We start from the raw sequence: 17,428 nt of genomic DNA on the forward strand, positions 1-17,428 counted from the left end.
GATAGACATCCTGTTACTTTTATATAAGAACTATTTTGCTTTTCAGGCGAGCCGACCAGTTATCCCTGATGATGTCATCTGAATCTATTCCCAGCTTCGTTGCAAATCTAGTCAAAATGTTGTCAAACTGGATCACTTGGTTTCCTTATGATTTTCAGGTTAGATTAATTTGATAGATAAATAGATGGATAGATAGATAGTCAAAATGTTCTCAAACTGGATCACGTGGTTCCCCTATGATTTTGGGGTCAGATTAATTTCATAGATAGATAGTTTGATTGAATGTTGTCAAATTGTATTGTGTAACTTGGTTTCTTAATGATTCCTTAAGATTTTGATAGAAAATATTTATAATATTACTTGATTTTTGATTAATAAAATTTTCTTAAATAGATGGATTCTATGAATTTTCGATGGGAAAATTAATTATGATAATATGTAAATAAATAGATAGGTGGTCCGATCTATAAGAAGTTACTTAAATAGATTGGTAGATACATTTTGCTTTTTTTGATATCGGGCTACAATTATGGGCCATTTCATACTTAAACATTAACTTTTTGCTGAATATTCATTTAAGAATGATCTAATATTATTTTGATTATATTAGGAAGAATCAATGCGAGCCAAAGTAAGAAAATTGTCCCAACTCTGCACCTCTCTAGACCCCTCCGTACAAACCAAGTAAGTGTTTCAGTAGCGCAGCTTTTCTATAATTAGAATATGTCTATATGTCTGTCCCAGAAATAAGATATAACCAACAAGCGAAATAAATCTAAAATAACATTGGGGGGGGGGGGGGAGGGGCAGATGGAAAGGTCGTCAATTTTACTATGTTTTGCAACGACAGCTGAAAATACGAATTTTTCCCGAATTAATTTGTTGTTGGTAAAAGCTGCGTCTGTTCGTGTGTGTGTATGTCACTTATTCACAGTATTTATAGCAGAGATTTGCTACAAATTACCAATCCTATGTATACTAACTCCAACGTTTGCCCATATTCTGTTTTAGCCACTCCTTCGTTTGTCCTGGAACCTAAAAATTTTTATATTACATTAATTGTGCCTCTTTCGCTTATTTTTGTTCATATTTATTATATCAAACTCTTTACTTAAGTCTAAAATACTTAAATTAAAGATCACGTATTCTTAACAAAATTAATGCGACTTTTATAATATTACAATACAATTTTTAATTTCCCTTAAATCCTAAAAATATTTCGAAATCCTCTGATTTCTAAGATTTCCATGAACTATTTAGATTAATGGATATCGAATACGTAAAATTTATGACAATAGAATTTTTGTCGTTAATTTAGGTTCCTCAGAAATTGGTTCCTCCATTGACAGGGAATGGGATGGGGTGAATTCATAAGTGGGATAGGGGTATCGTTATATATTAGCCAGCTTGGAGAAACATATCAGGGTATTCGAGAATATCCACCTATTTTACATCCATTAATATTGCAATTATTTGGATCATGGAAAGAAGTTGCGGGTTTCGTCGTATTTTCATAATAGGTTAGGTTGGTTTAATGACTTCCCCGCAGGGTTAGAGCCCCCCGCAGTGGCTAGAAAAGGGATAAAAGCTACAGTGAAAATACTATGAAATCCGCTACTTCGTTTTCTTTCCATGATTCTTATATTTTTATTTGTTAGGTTAACTCAACTCTTGCAATCTCTATTGAAACATTTAACAGCTGTTGAAAAACATAAGGTGAGTATTTTGAGTCATATTTAATAAATTTTATAAACTAGCAGCTGCGCCATTATCACTTAAGGTCTCTGTATTCGAATCGGCAGGAAGATAGCCTCAAACCAATCCGTTTGAGATAAATTCACTGAGTGAAAAAGTCTTTGTACTTCTTAGTTATTTATTGAAATATATTTCGGTGGAGATTGCACCCTCTTCAGTCTTGTAGTTTGTTTGGAATCAACCAATCAAAATCCTCGAAGAGTAGTTACTCAAATAAGATAAAATGACCTGAATACTTTGGGTACTAATGATCCCTCCCTCCTTGCAAATTTCTTATTTAAAATATTGTTTAACTCTTATTTAATTTCAGCAATACGTGTCTAAGCTGCGACGAATACAGCAGGACGGGGAGAAAACCGGTTTTCCCGAAGATCTGACCAGTCCGCCTGACCCACGTATTCTGACCCACATTGAACTACAGGTATTTAGCAGTTTCAAAACCGGTTTTTACAGGTTTATCTAAAATCTGCACATACATTTTTTATTGAATTTTTAAAAATTGAATGAATGGTTTACTCGATAAAATGCAAAAAAAATCAATGATATTTTAAAACAAATGATATATTGATTCGGTAATATTTTTCGTCAATTTAGATTGCTATTATGGACTTCATTTATTGGTTAGTTCTTTCATGCAGTAGGAGGGGAGGGTTTAGATGAAGGGTATCGTAATTTTATCCAATTGTAGCCATCACTTAATGAGAGTACTTACAAATCTGGTTCAACATCCAAGTAATAATATATCGATTGTTTTTGGACGGAATCGTCCGTAAGATTTGCATCCTAGTAAGTATTTTATTAGAGAAACTAAAATATTGTTTTATTTTCCAAGTTGTTGTGCAAAATATTCAGGGATCTAAAGGGATAAGACAATGGCCGATAAATTTATGTTTATCCCCAATAATGATACACAAAATTATCCTTCCTGTAGATTACAATTAGTTGTTGAAACGTTTGGACACTCAACTATATGAACCAACCAATCAAAAGTACAAAAAAGGCCCCAAGGTTGTTGAGACAATGAACAAAAAAATGTTATTTTTAAACTTTGGGGACTAGTATAATAAACAGCCGCATGTCCCCTCTCTCTCTGAAAATAATATTCCTAAACTTTGTGTCAATGTTGAAATAAAAATACTTTGGCGATAAAAAGTTTTAAAATTAAATTCTCGTAGTTCAAATAAATTTGCTTTAAAATTGTTGAAAATATAGAACACTATACTATTGTGTGTGTTTTATTTCAAAGATTTTTCGTAGCGAAGTTTTTCTAAAATTCATTATATGTAATTACAAAGTGCCTGTCGAGAAATGAACCTTCCCTCCCCCTTCCTTATTTTTAATGATAGATTAAAAATAAGGGGTGGAGTTTAATTTTTTCCCCCTATAATTAACCTCTACGGTTATAAACCAACTTTGTTCTAAACCTGCTGGATTACCCAGTACTCTATAAGACCCAACCTAACCGGTTATTGGAGGTCAGTCTTTTTAACAAATAGATTAGCTTTTTATTATCCGGAAGACATGAACGTCATTATCCTTGTTTTCCTTAGTATAATATTTCTGGTATTTATTTTTATTTCAATGTTTTGATTGAAATTTGATTCCATGGAATATTTAATTTCATTTCATTCATAGAATAAAGAAACCTCAAATATTTGCTAGCGGAGCAACAATTCCCCCCTAAAAAAGAACATTTTGTATCTCTTTTCAACAAGAATTTGAAAAGAAAAAAAATTTGGAGATAAAAGTAAAAAATGACCTTCTAGCATTACGATTTTTTGTAGAGTAGGTCTTTTGTAGGCGTTGGTCTTTTGTAGGCGTTGGTCTTTTGTAGAACCGACGAGTAGGTCTTTTTTAGGGGTAGGTCTTTTGTAGAGTAGGTCTTTTGTAGCAACGCCAAAAATTCAGTCTAAGTCATTCTCTAAGTTTCTATAATACTACAGGCTACACCTGCTACATCTAGGGACAGAGAAAGGCTAAAAAATAGCCTAGAACCATCCCAAGCATTAAATCTGAAAATAAAATTGCCTAAACCAATCTCAGGAGCTATGCGAAGCGTACCTGAAATAGAAAACCCAATCAGTTCAGTAGTTATTGTGATCTTAATCTTCAGAAAAAAAACTCTTACTTTATATAATAGACTAGCGGCTTCGCTATGCCCCAAGAGGTAATTAAAAAGAAAAAAATTAAGTACTACTGATGCTGCCGTCAGTAGTTTTATAAGAACTTACTTCCCCAAAACTAAAAAAAAAATAGCCTAAAACCACCACAGGACCAGTAGGTATATTCCCTGAAGAGTAGAATCCGATCGGTTCAGTGGTTACCGAGATCTTAGAGGACGGACAGAAAGACAGACAGACATCAAGCTACTTTGTATTATAGATATATTCTTGATATGTCCTATGACATTCTTAGCAGTTTTTATCTGATACAAAAAAAATTATGGCTTATGGCTTAAATAATAGTATATATAATTTTCAGTCGCTCTGAGGTTTAAACGTCTATTAGGCGAAACTAAGCTTGGTTTGGAATAAGCCCTACGGGGGTCATCAATCGCATTTTTTTCACGGCTCCACTTTCAAACAAGAAGAATTTGTATCAGTTAAATTGATTTTATAATTTGATTATAATATGCAATTCATTGCTTTAATAGATTATTCATAGTTTCTGAAGTTCAGCTTTTTATAATGCTTTTTATAATGAGGCATGTCTATCTTATGTTAGACCGTCCATCGGCTTAAGTATTTTATGATACATTATTATCTATTTATCTCCATATGTTTAATTATTTATTAAAACATGATAAATGAATGTTAAAACAGAAAAAAATGAGCAAAGAAAATGAATTTGTAGGGAAAAAAATAGCAAAACAATTTAGACCTAATGATTAAATTAAGCAAAAAGACAACAATTAATGCGGGAATCTGTTTTTACGTTGCAGTCGCTTTTTTGGACTGGGGGGTTACTTTTTATTACTTTTATAATAAGATTAGCGAACAAAAGCCCTTCTTATTTACACTGCTATCTTTCAGATGTACATACCATGTAAAATAATAAACTTTCCCATACCTTTTTTATTAAATTTTAAGCTTGATTGGGATAAATAATAATCGATTACTGAATTCAGAGTCCGATTTTGTACATACGGTTTTTTTTCTCGAGTTTTACATTTATTTAAAAAAGGATATGTTCAAAATAAAGTGGTTTTTAAAAATACCTACCAAATATTTGTGATTTAGAAGCACTAATTTCGTGGTTATTTCATTAGTGCTTTTAAAACTTGAGTATATTTTCGGAAACCCTGGGCAATTGTCACCAAATAATATGTTATTTGTTTTAGTACCTGTCCTTTGTCGGCCCTGACGAGTTTGTGAATGCATTTGCCAGGGACCTGGCCAACCCTTCCAGCAAAAATGAGTCAGGTAGGATTTTTTACTTGGGACTATTCAGCCAATTAATTCCATTTGAAATTGGCGAAACTCAAATATTTTTTTGGCTTTGAGTTGGCGTAAAACTTGTTGTTTGATGTAACTGAAGGGAAGTAGGTAAGAAGGGGGAGAAATAAGGGAAGAGGGTTAAGAGCTGTTTGTCTGAATCATATTCTTTAGTCCCTACTTGTCCAATAAAACCATTATTTTGAGAAAAAAATTCCCAAATTTAAAGATTTTAAGAACAACAATATTGTTTGTGATTCTTGACTTTAAAAACAGGATATGAACGCTTAAAATAGGCGTGGCAGTTGCTTTAATAAGGTACAATATGGAACTTTGAAGAAACGGTAGTTAAAATTGTCCAATTTAGTCCAAAAAGAAGACAAAAGAACCACGTACATCTTAATTTTGGAACATTTATTTTCTCTTAAAAGCATAGAATAGTTAATATTATAGGTTTTTTTGTACTTATTTTTTTTGTGTAGATTCCATATTTGAAGCCAGATTAAATAGAGGATTTGTAGTTTTTGAGATATTTGACCTATTAAAAAGCCCCTTAATAAAAAAATAAAAAAAAACAACAAAGTCACTAAAAATAATACCAACAATAGAGGTTTGATGTAAAAATTATAAAGTTAATGGTATCAATTAAAAAAATAATAGTTATAATTTGGTTTACTTTACAATAAGCTTTTGCTACCTGATATTAGGTTGAAACATCCTCAATATCAGAATTACAGTAAAATATAATTCTAATAACAGTTCATCAATACATACTTTTTAGGAAAGAGCATAAGTCACCCCTTTTTTCTTGAATCTCCAATATTCCTATTGATCTCCTTTCTTTCTCCTTCTACACCATAAACGAAAAAATGGCATACCTTGCCTATGTGTAAGTATGGAAAGGATGTTGAGGACTTTTGATGCATCATATATAGAAAAGTGGCACATCTCAAGTATGTATTGCATCTATGAGGCATGCAAACTCACAAAATAGGAGTTTATTTTACAATTTGAGGCCGATTGTTATGTCTAGTGTAGAAAAATAGTTGAATTTATATGAACAATACTGAGAACCCTTAAAGGATAGAAGCTTTGCCTTTTAAATACTTGGGATGACTTTAATATTCAACCTCCTTCCCATCAAATAAAATGGGCAAGGTATGATATTTTTACTAAATCAGAAAAAGTTTTAGATAAATTATATGTTCTGGATCACTATCTATCCTTCAGATTGGATGCGCTTTTCTAATTTTAAATCATTGTTGGTATTTAAAATCATTGTTTTGTTGGTATTACACAAGGGACGTTGCCGTTCCTGCAACTGGCAGAAATACAGTGGATGTATTTTTGTCAAAATTGTTTGTCTGGATGTAAATTCGACAGTAATATGCCATATATCGTAGGTACCCTGACAAATATACATCTAACACAGGCATTTAAACATCCAAAATTGTCAATTATACATCTATTTCTTGCCAATTTCACATCTAAATTTTTTTATATGTCATAAATACATCTTGTACATTTTTATCAATAATAAACAAATAACCTATAATATTAACTGTTCTATGCTTATAAGGGAAAATATTTTTTTTAAATCAAGATGTACGTGCTTCTTTGTTCAAACGCTATTTATTGACAATCCCACATTATACCTCATTATATCAATTGCCATGCCTAATTTTAGTGTTATAATCGTTTTTCAAAGTCTTAAAACACATAACTTTATTAAATCTTATTATAGATGGTGAAGGTTCTCATAACCTAAGTGTATATGAATTACACCCTAAGTAGTTATGTATCTATCTATTTAATATCTATAAATATGTATATCTATCTATCTGCTATATACCTAACTAGCGGCTTCGCCCCTAGTCTCTAGGGGCTTCGCCCTATCTAGTTTTGGGAAGTCAACCCTCCTTAATAGAAATATTCAAAAAATTATCCTTTGTTTAATTACTCTGTGGTAAAATTAAATCCAGGTTGTGCGCTTTAAACACAAAAATTTTAATTTGTACAAATTAAACCCATGTTGTTTGCCGTATACACAAAAATTTCAATTTGTCAAAATTAGACCTAGGTTGTTCGCATACACAAAAATTAAAATTAAAAAAAAAATATTTTGATTTTTTTTTTGGGGGGGGGGATTCATGGGGGCTTCGCCCCATGTTGCAGTGGGGTTCCCCCACCCCAATTACTGGTTTTTGTTTTTAAAAAAATTAAAAAAAAATTTTGGAAGTGGGGATTTTTTTATTTTTTGGGGGATTGGGGTGTCCCACCCCCCAAGAAAATAGCTTAAAACCACCAGAGGACCAGTAGGTATATTCCCAGAAGGGTAGAGCCCAATTTGATCAGCAGTAATGAGATTTTACAAAAAATGTAAAAAAAAAATTTTGGGGGTTGGATTTTTTTTATTTTTGGGGTGGTTGGGGGTGTCCCAACCCCCAAGAAAATAGCCTAAAACCACCACAGGACCAGTAGGTATATTCCCTGAAGAGTAGAATCCGATCGGTTCAGTGGTTACCGAGATCTTAAGGGACAGACAGACAGACGGACAGACAGACGGACAGACAGACGGACAGACATCAAGCTACTTTGTATTATAGATATCCTATTATAGATGGCGAAGGTTCTCATAACCTAAGTGTATATGAATTACAACCTAAGTAGTTTTGTATCTTTCTATCTAATACCTAACTATGTATATCTATCTATCTACTATATACCTAATATCCTATTATAGATGGCGAAGGTTCTCATAACCTAAGTGTACATGAACTACAACCCGAAGCAGTTGAGGCGAGGCTCAGGGCCGCAAAGAAAACACCAAATTTAGGTGATTATAATCCCCTAGCGGAGCTACTCTACAATTCACAATGTCTTTAACGCTGAAGTAGAAATTTTATTTTTCTCCACTGCTATTTAAGATAAACAGCTTAAAGTTTAAGATAAAAATTCCCTGTAGCAATAAGCATACAGTATATTATGACTTTTTTTTAATGCCACTTTAATATATATAAGATACAAGTTATACGATGTATATGTAAATTTGTTTTTTTAGAATCCTATATATCATGGTTCAATCCATTGACCCAGCGGTCATTATCTATCTTTCTATGTAACTCTACAATTTACCTATCTATTTTACATCACTTTATCAATCTATTTAGAATCTTACATATCCTGGTTCAACAGACTAACCCAGCTAACCGCTTCCACCGTATGTGTACCCAAACGGAAAAAGAACCGGGTTAAAATCATAGAATTTTGGACAGAGGTAATATTATATTTGTGGTTTTTCAGAAGCGAAGATACTCTATATACACTTGTTATATTAGGTTAGTCAGAATATCTTATTTTCCTGCAGCATTTTTAATATTAATAAACAATATTTGTAGCAGACTATCAGCCTTTTATAATGAAACCATGAATTTCAACGTATACAGTGTGTTTTTTCAATGAAACGAAAGTATTGCTTTATTTAACTCACTTAGGATTCAAAGAATTTAATCTTCATCATTATCTTATTTCCTTTATTCTTCATTGACTTCGGGCATTTTGTAACAGAAAAAAATATTTTGCATTTTTCAACAAAAGGTAAAGGTCTGATAGCTGGCCCCAAAGAAATTTTAGAGTAGCGTAGGCAACCCCAAAGTTTTTGAAAATATATATTATATCTCCCCACCCCCACAGTTTTACATTTGAGGAGAGGGTTTTACTGATCGTCCAATGTCATATCCCTGCTAATGATATTGTAATTTTCCAGGTGGCCAGGGAATGTGTAAATATAGGAAATTTCAACTCTATGATGGGAATTATTTCAGGTAATCAATATATTAGAGAGAGAGAGGACTGAGAATGATTCTTCCTCCCGAACTTTAAAAAACAGATTCTGTCATTGGTCTTTTAAATTGCTATGGGGGATCTGAGAAACTAATATTTTTCAAACTTTTCTTAAAAGAATTTTATACTACCAAAGGAGTATTTTTTGTTATAATCTTTAGAAAAATCTATTTATTTGTAGGGTGGAGGGGGGCATAGGATTGTAAATTATACTTGTATCCATAAATTTATAAACGCGTCATTTTATTGGCTGGCTCAAAAGCATTGGGTTCTGTTATTGAACTTTGATTAATTGGTTCTTAAATAATATCCCATCTTTTCTATCAATAATTTTAATGCACAAAATGGGTGCTATGTTGGGGCTGTGTATATCAAAAAAATTTCCATTTTGTTATCCCTTAAGAACCTTAATTCTGCCAAATTTTATATTATATCTAAAATTCCAGGTTTGAATCTGCAGCCGGTTTCCAGGCTCCGGAAGACCTGGAACCGAATCCGGCTGGAGAAATTTGACGTGCTGGGCCATCAGATGGACCCGAGCTCCAACTTTGTCTCCTATAGAACTACCTTACAGGTATACAATATTAGCGTGGTAACTCAATTAGATTTTATGTCTTTGTGTCAATGTCTATATTTTCTAATATGCTTTATTTTTTGTCCTATAGAAGAAATACGTTACAGGTAATTAACTACTCAAATATTTTTTTTCTGTTTGTATAATGTTCAAGTAGCAATTTGATTTTAGCAAAGCTTTTCCTTATCTTTATTATCAGTTTTTCCCAGAGAAGCTTCAAGTACATCCCATGTATTTTAATGTATTAGTAGATCTTTCGGTTTGATTTATTTTTTTGTCTAGTATAAGGCCAGGTTTGCTTTGTAAAGCAGTTGCTCTATGATATAAGCTGTTTGGTTTTTTAAAGTGCAGCTGTTTTTTTATGTACTATGATTCAAGTCTTTAAATCTTACAAAAACATATGGTTTGATGTTAATATTAACGCCCAGAACAAAATTGAAGAAAAACTATTTAAAATCAGAAAGAAAACATTTAAGAAATAAAGTAATTGTACTCTATATACTCAAATAAAACCGTGGGCTTGACAAAGTTTCTCAAGAATTAATGAAAGGATATAAATAAGCTAGATAAAGGTTCCTAAACATTTTGCGGTATAATGACCCCCAAATTATCATAAAACAAGGATGACAACATCCATAAGTAGCGAAGCACAAAAAATCGTAGATGGGAATACGTACAGGTAGATTTAAAAGGTTTTTACTAAAATCAAGAATAGATTTATTGGATAAAATAAATATGAAACCTTGTTTTATTTTGTATGATGATGATGGTCAAAGTAAATTATATTAAAGATGCTCATAACAATGGGAAAAATTATTTTGATACTGATATCCCATAAAAGTTTGAAAATTAGATCAAAATAAACAAAGATCTTGGGAAATATGTAAAACATATAAAAATAGCCAAAAACCTGATAAAAGGCAGTCTGGCCGCCATGGATGTTTTCTTGAAACGACTAAAAATTAAATTTTTAAATCCTTAAAAACTTTAAAAATTTGGAAAATCGGACCATATACACTGAAGATATGGAAAAAAGTGTTAAATATATTCAAAAATAGCCTAAAACCTGCCAAAAAGGCAGTCTGGCCGTCATGGTTATTTCCTTTAAAGACGGGAAATTTAATTTTGATATCTACAACTGAAAAAATTTTGAAAATCGGACTATAAACACTGAAGATATGGAGAAAAATGTTAAAAATATAAAAAAAAACAGCATAAAACCTGCTGAAAAGGCAGTCTGGCCGTCATGGTTGTCTTCTTTAAAAGACGGGAAATTTAATTTTGATATTTATAACTGAAAAAATTTTGAAAATCGGACCATACACTGAAGATATGGAGAAAAATGTGAAAAATATAAAAATAGCCTAAAACCTGCTAAAAAGGCAGTCTGGCCTTCATGATTGTTTCTTTAAACGACAGGAAATTTAATTTTGATATCTGTAACTGAAAAATTTTTGAAAATCGGACCATAAACACTGAAGATATGGAGAAAAATGTGAAAAATATAAAAATAGCCTAAAACCTGCTAAAAATCGGTCCGACCGCAAATGATGTTTTAAAGTCAATTGTGCTCCTTAATAATAGGAATGTTGTCAAAAAATTTCAGCATTCTATCTTTTATAGGAGCTGAGTAAATCCCATTTCCCCCATAGCGTTACGGACTGACGGACTGACGGACTGACGGACTGACGGACTGACTGACTGACTGACGGACGGACAAAGTGAATTATAGAGTAGCTTCGCTACTAAAAAGTGAATTATAGAGTAGCTTCGCTACTAAAAACGAGAGGTGTATAAGAATTTTCAAACTTTGGCTTTTATAAAGTTAAAGAATAGTTCTTATTTTCTTTTTTATTTTATTTAAAACCTATATGTCACAACTATTATGACTCTTATTTAACTTTCTAAATGACAAAATATACTTTTACCCTCCCAGGGTAATTGTTAAATAGAATCCGTGAATTGAATGGTCTACAGTATTACCCAAAACAAGAATGTGGATGCCCAAATGTTTTAAAACTGATTCACAATGCCACATAGAAATAAATTATTAGTATCTTTCTAAGGATTGCAAAAAGCCTGAAACCGCTTGTTAAAAATAGATAAAATTAAGTAAAAAAAAACTTTGTTTTACTAAAAGAGCATTGAGATAAATCAGTGTATTGTTAAATAACTATTGGGCTTCATAATCATTTTCTAGGAGTTAATCTTAAACACATTAACAGAAAAGATAAAATTTGATAATTATTACATTTTGGGTAAAATTATTAAAATAAACATAATATAGACCCATAAATGTATGTAGAGTAGCTATGCTCTACTAAAAAGAAAAATAAACAAACTAGATAAAAAACAATTAGAAGAATTGCTGAATAGAATTACAATGTTCTGCTCTCTTGTAGATGAATTACCCAACTAAAATTCTGCCTTAAAGTGATATGTAAGTTGATAGAAAAATATTACTTAATTGTGATGATGCAATTGTCAGTATTTTGTGATGAAATTGAAATAAATTACCTACGTTAATCAAGTTAAACATGTGGACTAAAATAAAAGATTGAAATTAACAATTATATAAACTTCTCTGAATTATTCAATACTTGGCAAAATAAACAGTTTGTAATAAATATATTTTATCCATTTATAATATTTAAATTTTGTACATATTTAATTTGTTGTATACTCTTTGTTTATCATATTTTAACAAATAAAGGACCTCATAGTTACAAAATAGTTACATACATTTAATTAATTTTAAAAAAATCTTATTTGCTATCTAATCTCTTGAACCCTGATTAAAACTATTCTGCGCTGAATGAAAAAGAACAATAAAAATTCCATCTGTGTTTGTGTTCAAACAAGAATTAGATGGAATATCTCCCCTGGATGTGTCGAAAATATTGGTTTTGTGCATTTCTTGTTTAAATTTTGAAATAAATTATTTGAATCAATATTTTATTTTTCTATTTATATGTACCTAATACTTAAGTATATCAGACATAAAGCACAAGTGAATAGGAAGAAATTAGTTTAACTCAGCCTCAAACATTCAAAGTATCTAATTTCATATTTATTTACTTTGGGATAGAAATACATGATTAGCTACCTTAAAAGTTCAAAGGGGGTAGTACTAAGATTTGTGAAGTTTTTATACTTTTCAATTTCTAAGACATCAAAGCTTTTTTATTGAAACCCTTGAAATAAGAAAAAGAAATATGTAGAATTTTGTTAAATGCATATTGGCCAGTACACACTGTACATTAATAGAAGAATTTTGGAACAATTTGGAAGCATATTACAACAAGGGCCAAATGTGCATACATATTATTGAAGAATTGAATATTCCATGGATGGTTGGGTCCTCAGGGTGCATCAAGTTTATTACAATAATCTTCTCTAGTTATCATTTCCTCATGTCAACTGCCAAGTTTCAGTTGGGGACAGGAAAATTTATTCAAAAAAAAGGTACAGAATTATTTATGCTTTTTTTAACATTGTAAATTTGAATTTTAGGACATAATTGCCATTCTTTCCTAGTAGTTTAGGATGGAAAGGAAGAATTTTTTTTCTATGTTCCGTTTTTGATGGTGTTTAAAGTGCCTGTTGCACATTCAATTAATAAGAAATCAAATTTCTATAAAGACTGTCATTACATTTCAATCTTTTTGGTTAGGCTGTAAAGATAAGTACAGGGACAGAAATAGTTCACCACACCAATCAGTATTTTGAACTGCATAAAATTAGGCTTTACCAAATAATGTTAACAATATGTTTCCAGTAAAATTTTTGAATTATTTTCTTTCTACAGTAGAAACATTTCAAGAAATACACATTTCCTTTTGAAATGTTGAAAGACATTCTTTCATTTTGGTAACAGAACAATAGATTTATATTGAAAGGTACAAATTTTAAAGTATTACATAATGAATAGATACTTTCATACAAGCACCTCTCATTACCAAGTATATACTTCCAGACAAAGTCCATGTAAGCAAAGGGTTGATAAAAGGACATAATTGGAATGACTAGTGTATTTAGCTTTGTTATAAAAGTATAGGCCTATGACAATGCTATTAAATATTCTCAAAAATTAGTTTTTTTTTAAAGTTTTGCTTTTGTGTTCTATTTCAAACATCTAAGTAGTTGACTTTAATTTTCATATTTTGAATTGAAGAACTATTGTGGTTTACTAAATATCAAAATTCACATTGAATGTAAAATCTATTTGTGCCCTTGCACTGCAAAGTGTGGCCTAAATATCATGCTGTCACAGGAGCTGCATTTTCCCACCAACTTTGTTTTTAAGATGACAAGTTTGGCACTGAAATTGAGAGGGTAGTTAGACACAATGAATATGGATAAGAGAGATGGGGAGGAAGGGTGTAGAGAAAAGACATTAATATGAGTGTGGAATGAAAGATGAGGAGAAAGGCATTAATTGTTTGATAAATACTAGTTACTTTGCCCCTATCCTCTAGTGAGGGTGGGAGATGCCAGGAAAAAAGCTTAATATACACAAGAATATTTATAAAGCTTTCCTGAAAAATTTTACTCCATATTGAACAGCAATTTCTGAAACCTTTAGCATCAAACAATAATCTTACTACTTAAAATTATAGACTATGAATTATATATTATCGTCTAAATGATTTAAGTTTATGATAAAATACACATTTTTAACATTATAAAATATTATACCTTTGAGTGAATTCATTGATGAATTTAGTTTAAAATCCTTGTACTGTGTACATAGACTAGACAAATTTAGTACCTGAACAAAATGAAGTGGTAAACAAAACTTGCATGAGCTTTTCAAAATATTATAGGTCTAGAAAGTTATGTTTAACGCATCAACAAGGCTAGACATGTCAGGTTTATATTTGCAAGACTAATAAATAAACACATATGTATGGGTATGGGTAAGAAATATAATTCTAGTGCACTTAGTTATTACATTTCTTTTAGGGTTTTGCACCTTATATAGAGTAAAAATATTAGAAAGTATATATTTTATGTAAGGACTTCTTATTGGAGCCAATAACACATAGAATAAGATTTTTATAGAAGACTTATGGATGCAGAATGATTTTCAAGACTATTGCTTTTAAATCACTGATATTAAATTGATGTTGAAATTAATTCAATAAATTAAGCTTTCCTAAATGCATTCAGTTTAATTTTTTCTTTTCTTTTATAAAAGAAAAATCCTTAATTTATACCTAGTATCATACATGCAGTACTTTTCAGCTCCTCAGTTGCACTAGGTGTCCCCTCTCCTACTTTTTAGGGGGGTGGCCCCTCCTTGTGAGAAAGTGGGCCCCTTCTTTTTCTAGGGTTGCCCGTCATAAGGGGGCAAAGTTTGGGTTACACAAGGGTTACCCTTCATAAGGAGGTCAAAAGTTGGGTTTCACTTGGGTTGCGAAAACCCAACTAATGCATGTATGCCTAGCAAAAAAGTTACTTGTAAAATATTCTTTAAACCAGGCAATTAGAACTAGGTAAACATTTTAAGAGGTTTTGAATATTCCATCTCAGTAGTTAAAGAAGGACAGAACAAAATGTAAAAGTATATCCTCATATTTATATTCAAATCATTGGTTAAATAATATTGAATTAAGATTGTTTTTGGGTGTAAACATATTATTTATAATAATTAGAATTTGATAAAACATTTTTTTCCTGTGAATTCTATGATTCTTGTTCCCTAATAAAGAATTTTCTTCTACTATCTTGTTATCTTGAGCAACCTTGACCAACACTACAGTTAGATGCACTTAGGGACAGGGACAAACATTTTGATCAAATACAGAGATTGTAATCTAAGGCACATATTTAAAACATTGGATTTTAAGGTATTGTCTAAATTTTTGCGTATACATCCAAAACTGATTTCGTCTCTGAATGAATCTGAGTTACGAATCATGATTACAGATTCAAATTCTGATGCTGGGTTTACAAATTGGTGGATTAGGTTGATACCATGGTCCATCCCTTATTCATCACAGTTGGGCCTTTACTTAACCTTAATTTACTATTTTAATGGGTTCGGCTATTATCATTCTTTTGCTATTAGTATGCTAGTTGAAATTTTGAAGAAGGTGCATAAAAATAAAATTTTAGATAAGAATTTGAGGTTTTAAAAAGTAGTGTAGAGACTAATTGAATTTTTTTTACAAAATTTTCATTTTAGGTCAATTATAAATTAGATTAATTTTATCTCACAATTACTCTTAAATAAACTTTCATGGAATATTATCCCTTTTCCATTGAATGCACTGGTAAAATTGGATTTACATTTGCTTCAGTTTTTACATTGTTCATATGTATTTTCTTTTCTTTACCTACACTACAACACTTTGGTAGAATATTGGAGGTTTTCTTGGCTAAATATTTTAAGTAACAAAAACTCCGCTATAAATTTGTCCTTTCGTCCTAAGTGGTAATTTTAAGGATTCCTTCAGCTCATTTAACAGATATACTTCTTAAAATATCTTGTAAAGAATGAGCAACTTACTTTGTCCATCCAGGCTTTCCTAGTGCCATGGGAAAGATGTAAAAAATTAGCTTTTAAATTAGATATGCTTCTGAATTTTCTTGTGAAGATTCTTTTGGTCAATTCCCATCTACTCAATATATCACTCTGCTTTCTAAATAAGGGGAGAGGGGTCATTCATTAAACTACAACCCCCCCCCCCTCCTTGAATGGTGCAAAAACTAAAATAAATATTAATTAATTTTTTTCTTCTTTAGGCAGCTGTCCAAAGATCTGAAAATGCCACAGACAAGAAACAAAGAGTCATAATCCCATTTTTCAGGTAAATCTCAATTATTTGGATTTAATTTTTGTTCACATTTAACAAAGCTACTCTACATGTCTTCCTTGCCAGTTAGTTTCTCTATCAGTCTATCAGTCAGTCTCTCTATTAAGTACACTTTTATTTCCATTCTTTTATTTGTTGGCTTTATAACTTTTGGTACTTTTATTAAATCATAATTGGTTCAAACTTTTTTATCCAGTAATGGAAATGTAAGTTTGTTCATTAACATTGGGGATGTAAATCAAATTATCTTCAGTTGTCTTTTATTTTAGTTTGCTGTTAAAAGACCTGTACTTTCTGAACGAAGGATGTGCCAATAAATTAGCCAATGGACATATAAACATGGAGAAGGTAATATTTATATGGAATTTTATGTGCCAATTAATTAGCCAATGAACATATTAACATGGAGAAGGTAAATATTTATATGGAATTTAAAATGCCTAATAAATTAGCCAATGGACTATCAATTTATAAATCTAAAAAAATTGTGGATCAAGTCAAGCTGAATGTGCCAATGGCAACAAGTAAAACAGAGCGTGCCAATATTCCCCCTAGTCAAGTAGAGTATGCCAATATTCCCCCAAGTCAAGTAGCGTGTGCCAATATTTCATCAAGTAAAGCATAGTATGCCAATAGTTTATCAATAGTTTAAGTTAGTTTGTCTGTGGGTTTGAGCTTTTTTGCTTCGCTTTCATGGATGTTGTCATCCTTGTTATTGGTATAAAGGGGCGCCGTGGCTCAGTGGTAACACACTGGACTACGGTGGTGAGAGTTCGAGTTCAATTCTCCGTGTGTTGACTCGAATTTCTCATTCGCAATAATAATCACGCAACTTCCCCTGGTTGTGTTAGAAGGGGATTATTGAGTAAGTTTGGATACTCAATAGTCACGTACATAATATCAGTTCTACCCTTATCCCAAGCTCCTCTGAGGAGAGCGTCATTCATTACGGTGACTTAAATTGGGACACCTGCCATACTCGGCGAGGGTGAGGTAATAAT

The 17,428-nt window shown here is 31.4% G+C and overlaps 2 protein-coding genes across 8 annotated transcripts in view; one reads left to right on the forward strand and one right to left on the reverse strand.

The window, feature by feature from the left end:
• Positions 1–17,428, reverse strand: part of LOC145318738 (uncharacterized) — a 372,001-nt gene that overhangs the window by 183,729 nt on the left and 170,844 nt on the right. The window lies entirely within an intron of this gene.
• Positions 1–17,428, forward strand: part of LOC145318728 (ras-GEF domain-containing family member 1B-like) — a 40,106-nt gene that overhangs the window by 16,420 nt on the left and 6,258 nt on the right. For all 4 annotated transcript variants that reach the window (XR_013879483.1, XR_013879484.1, XR_013879485.1 and 1 more), the window contains exons 14-24: positions 47–158; positions 611–684; positions 1,659–1,716; positions 2,066–2,176; positions 5,096–5,177; positions 7,933–8,025; positions 8,360–8,466; positions 8,956–9,013; positions 9,479–9,606; positions 16,357–16,421; positions 16,697–16,775. Coding sequence is in view for 1 of the 4 variants with exons in the window: in XM_080160216.1 (XP_080016342.1) it covers positions 47–158; positions 611–684; positions 1,659–1,716; positions 2,066–2,176; positions 5,096–5,177; positions 7,933–8,025; positions 8,360–8,466; positions 8,956–9,013; positions 9,479–9,606; positions 16,357–16,421; positions 16,697–16,775 (967 nt within the window). In the remaining 3 variants the exon portion in view is untranslated. The remainder of the gene's footprint in view (positions 1–46; positions 159–610; positions 685–1,658; positions 1,717–2,065; positions 2,177–5,095; positions 5,178–7,932; positions 8,026–8,359; positions 8,467–8,955; positions 9,014–9,478; positions 9,607–16,356; positions 16,422–16,696; positions 16,776–17,428) is intronic.

Source organism: Acartia tonsa, chromosome 5 (genome assembly GCF_053477335.1).
Source record: "Acartia tonsa isolate MP-2025a chromosome 5, ASM5347733v1, whole genome shotgun sequence".
In the NCBI taxonomy this organism is placed as follows: domain Eukaryota; kingdom Metazoa; phylum Arthropoda; class Copepoda; order Calanoida; family Acartiidae; genus Acartia; species Acartia tonsa.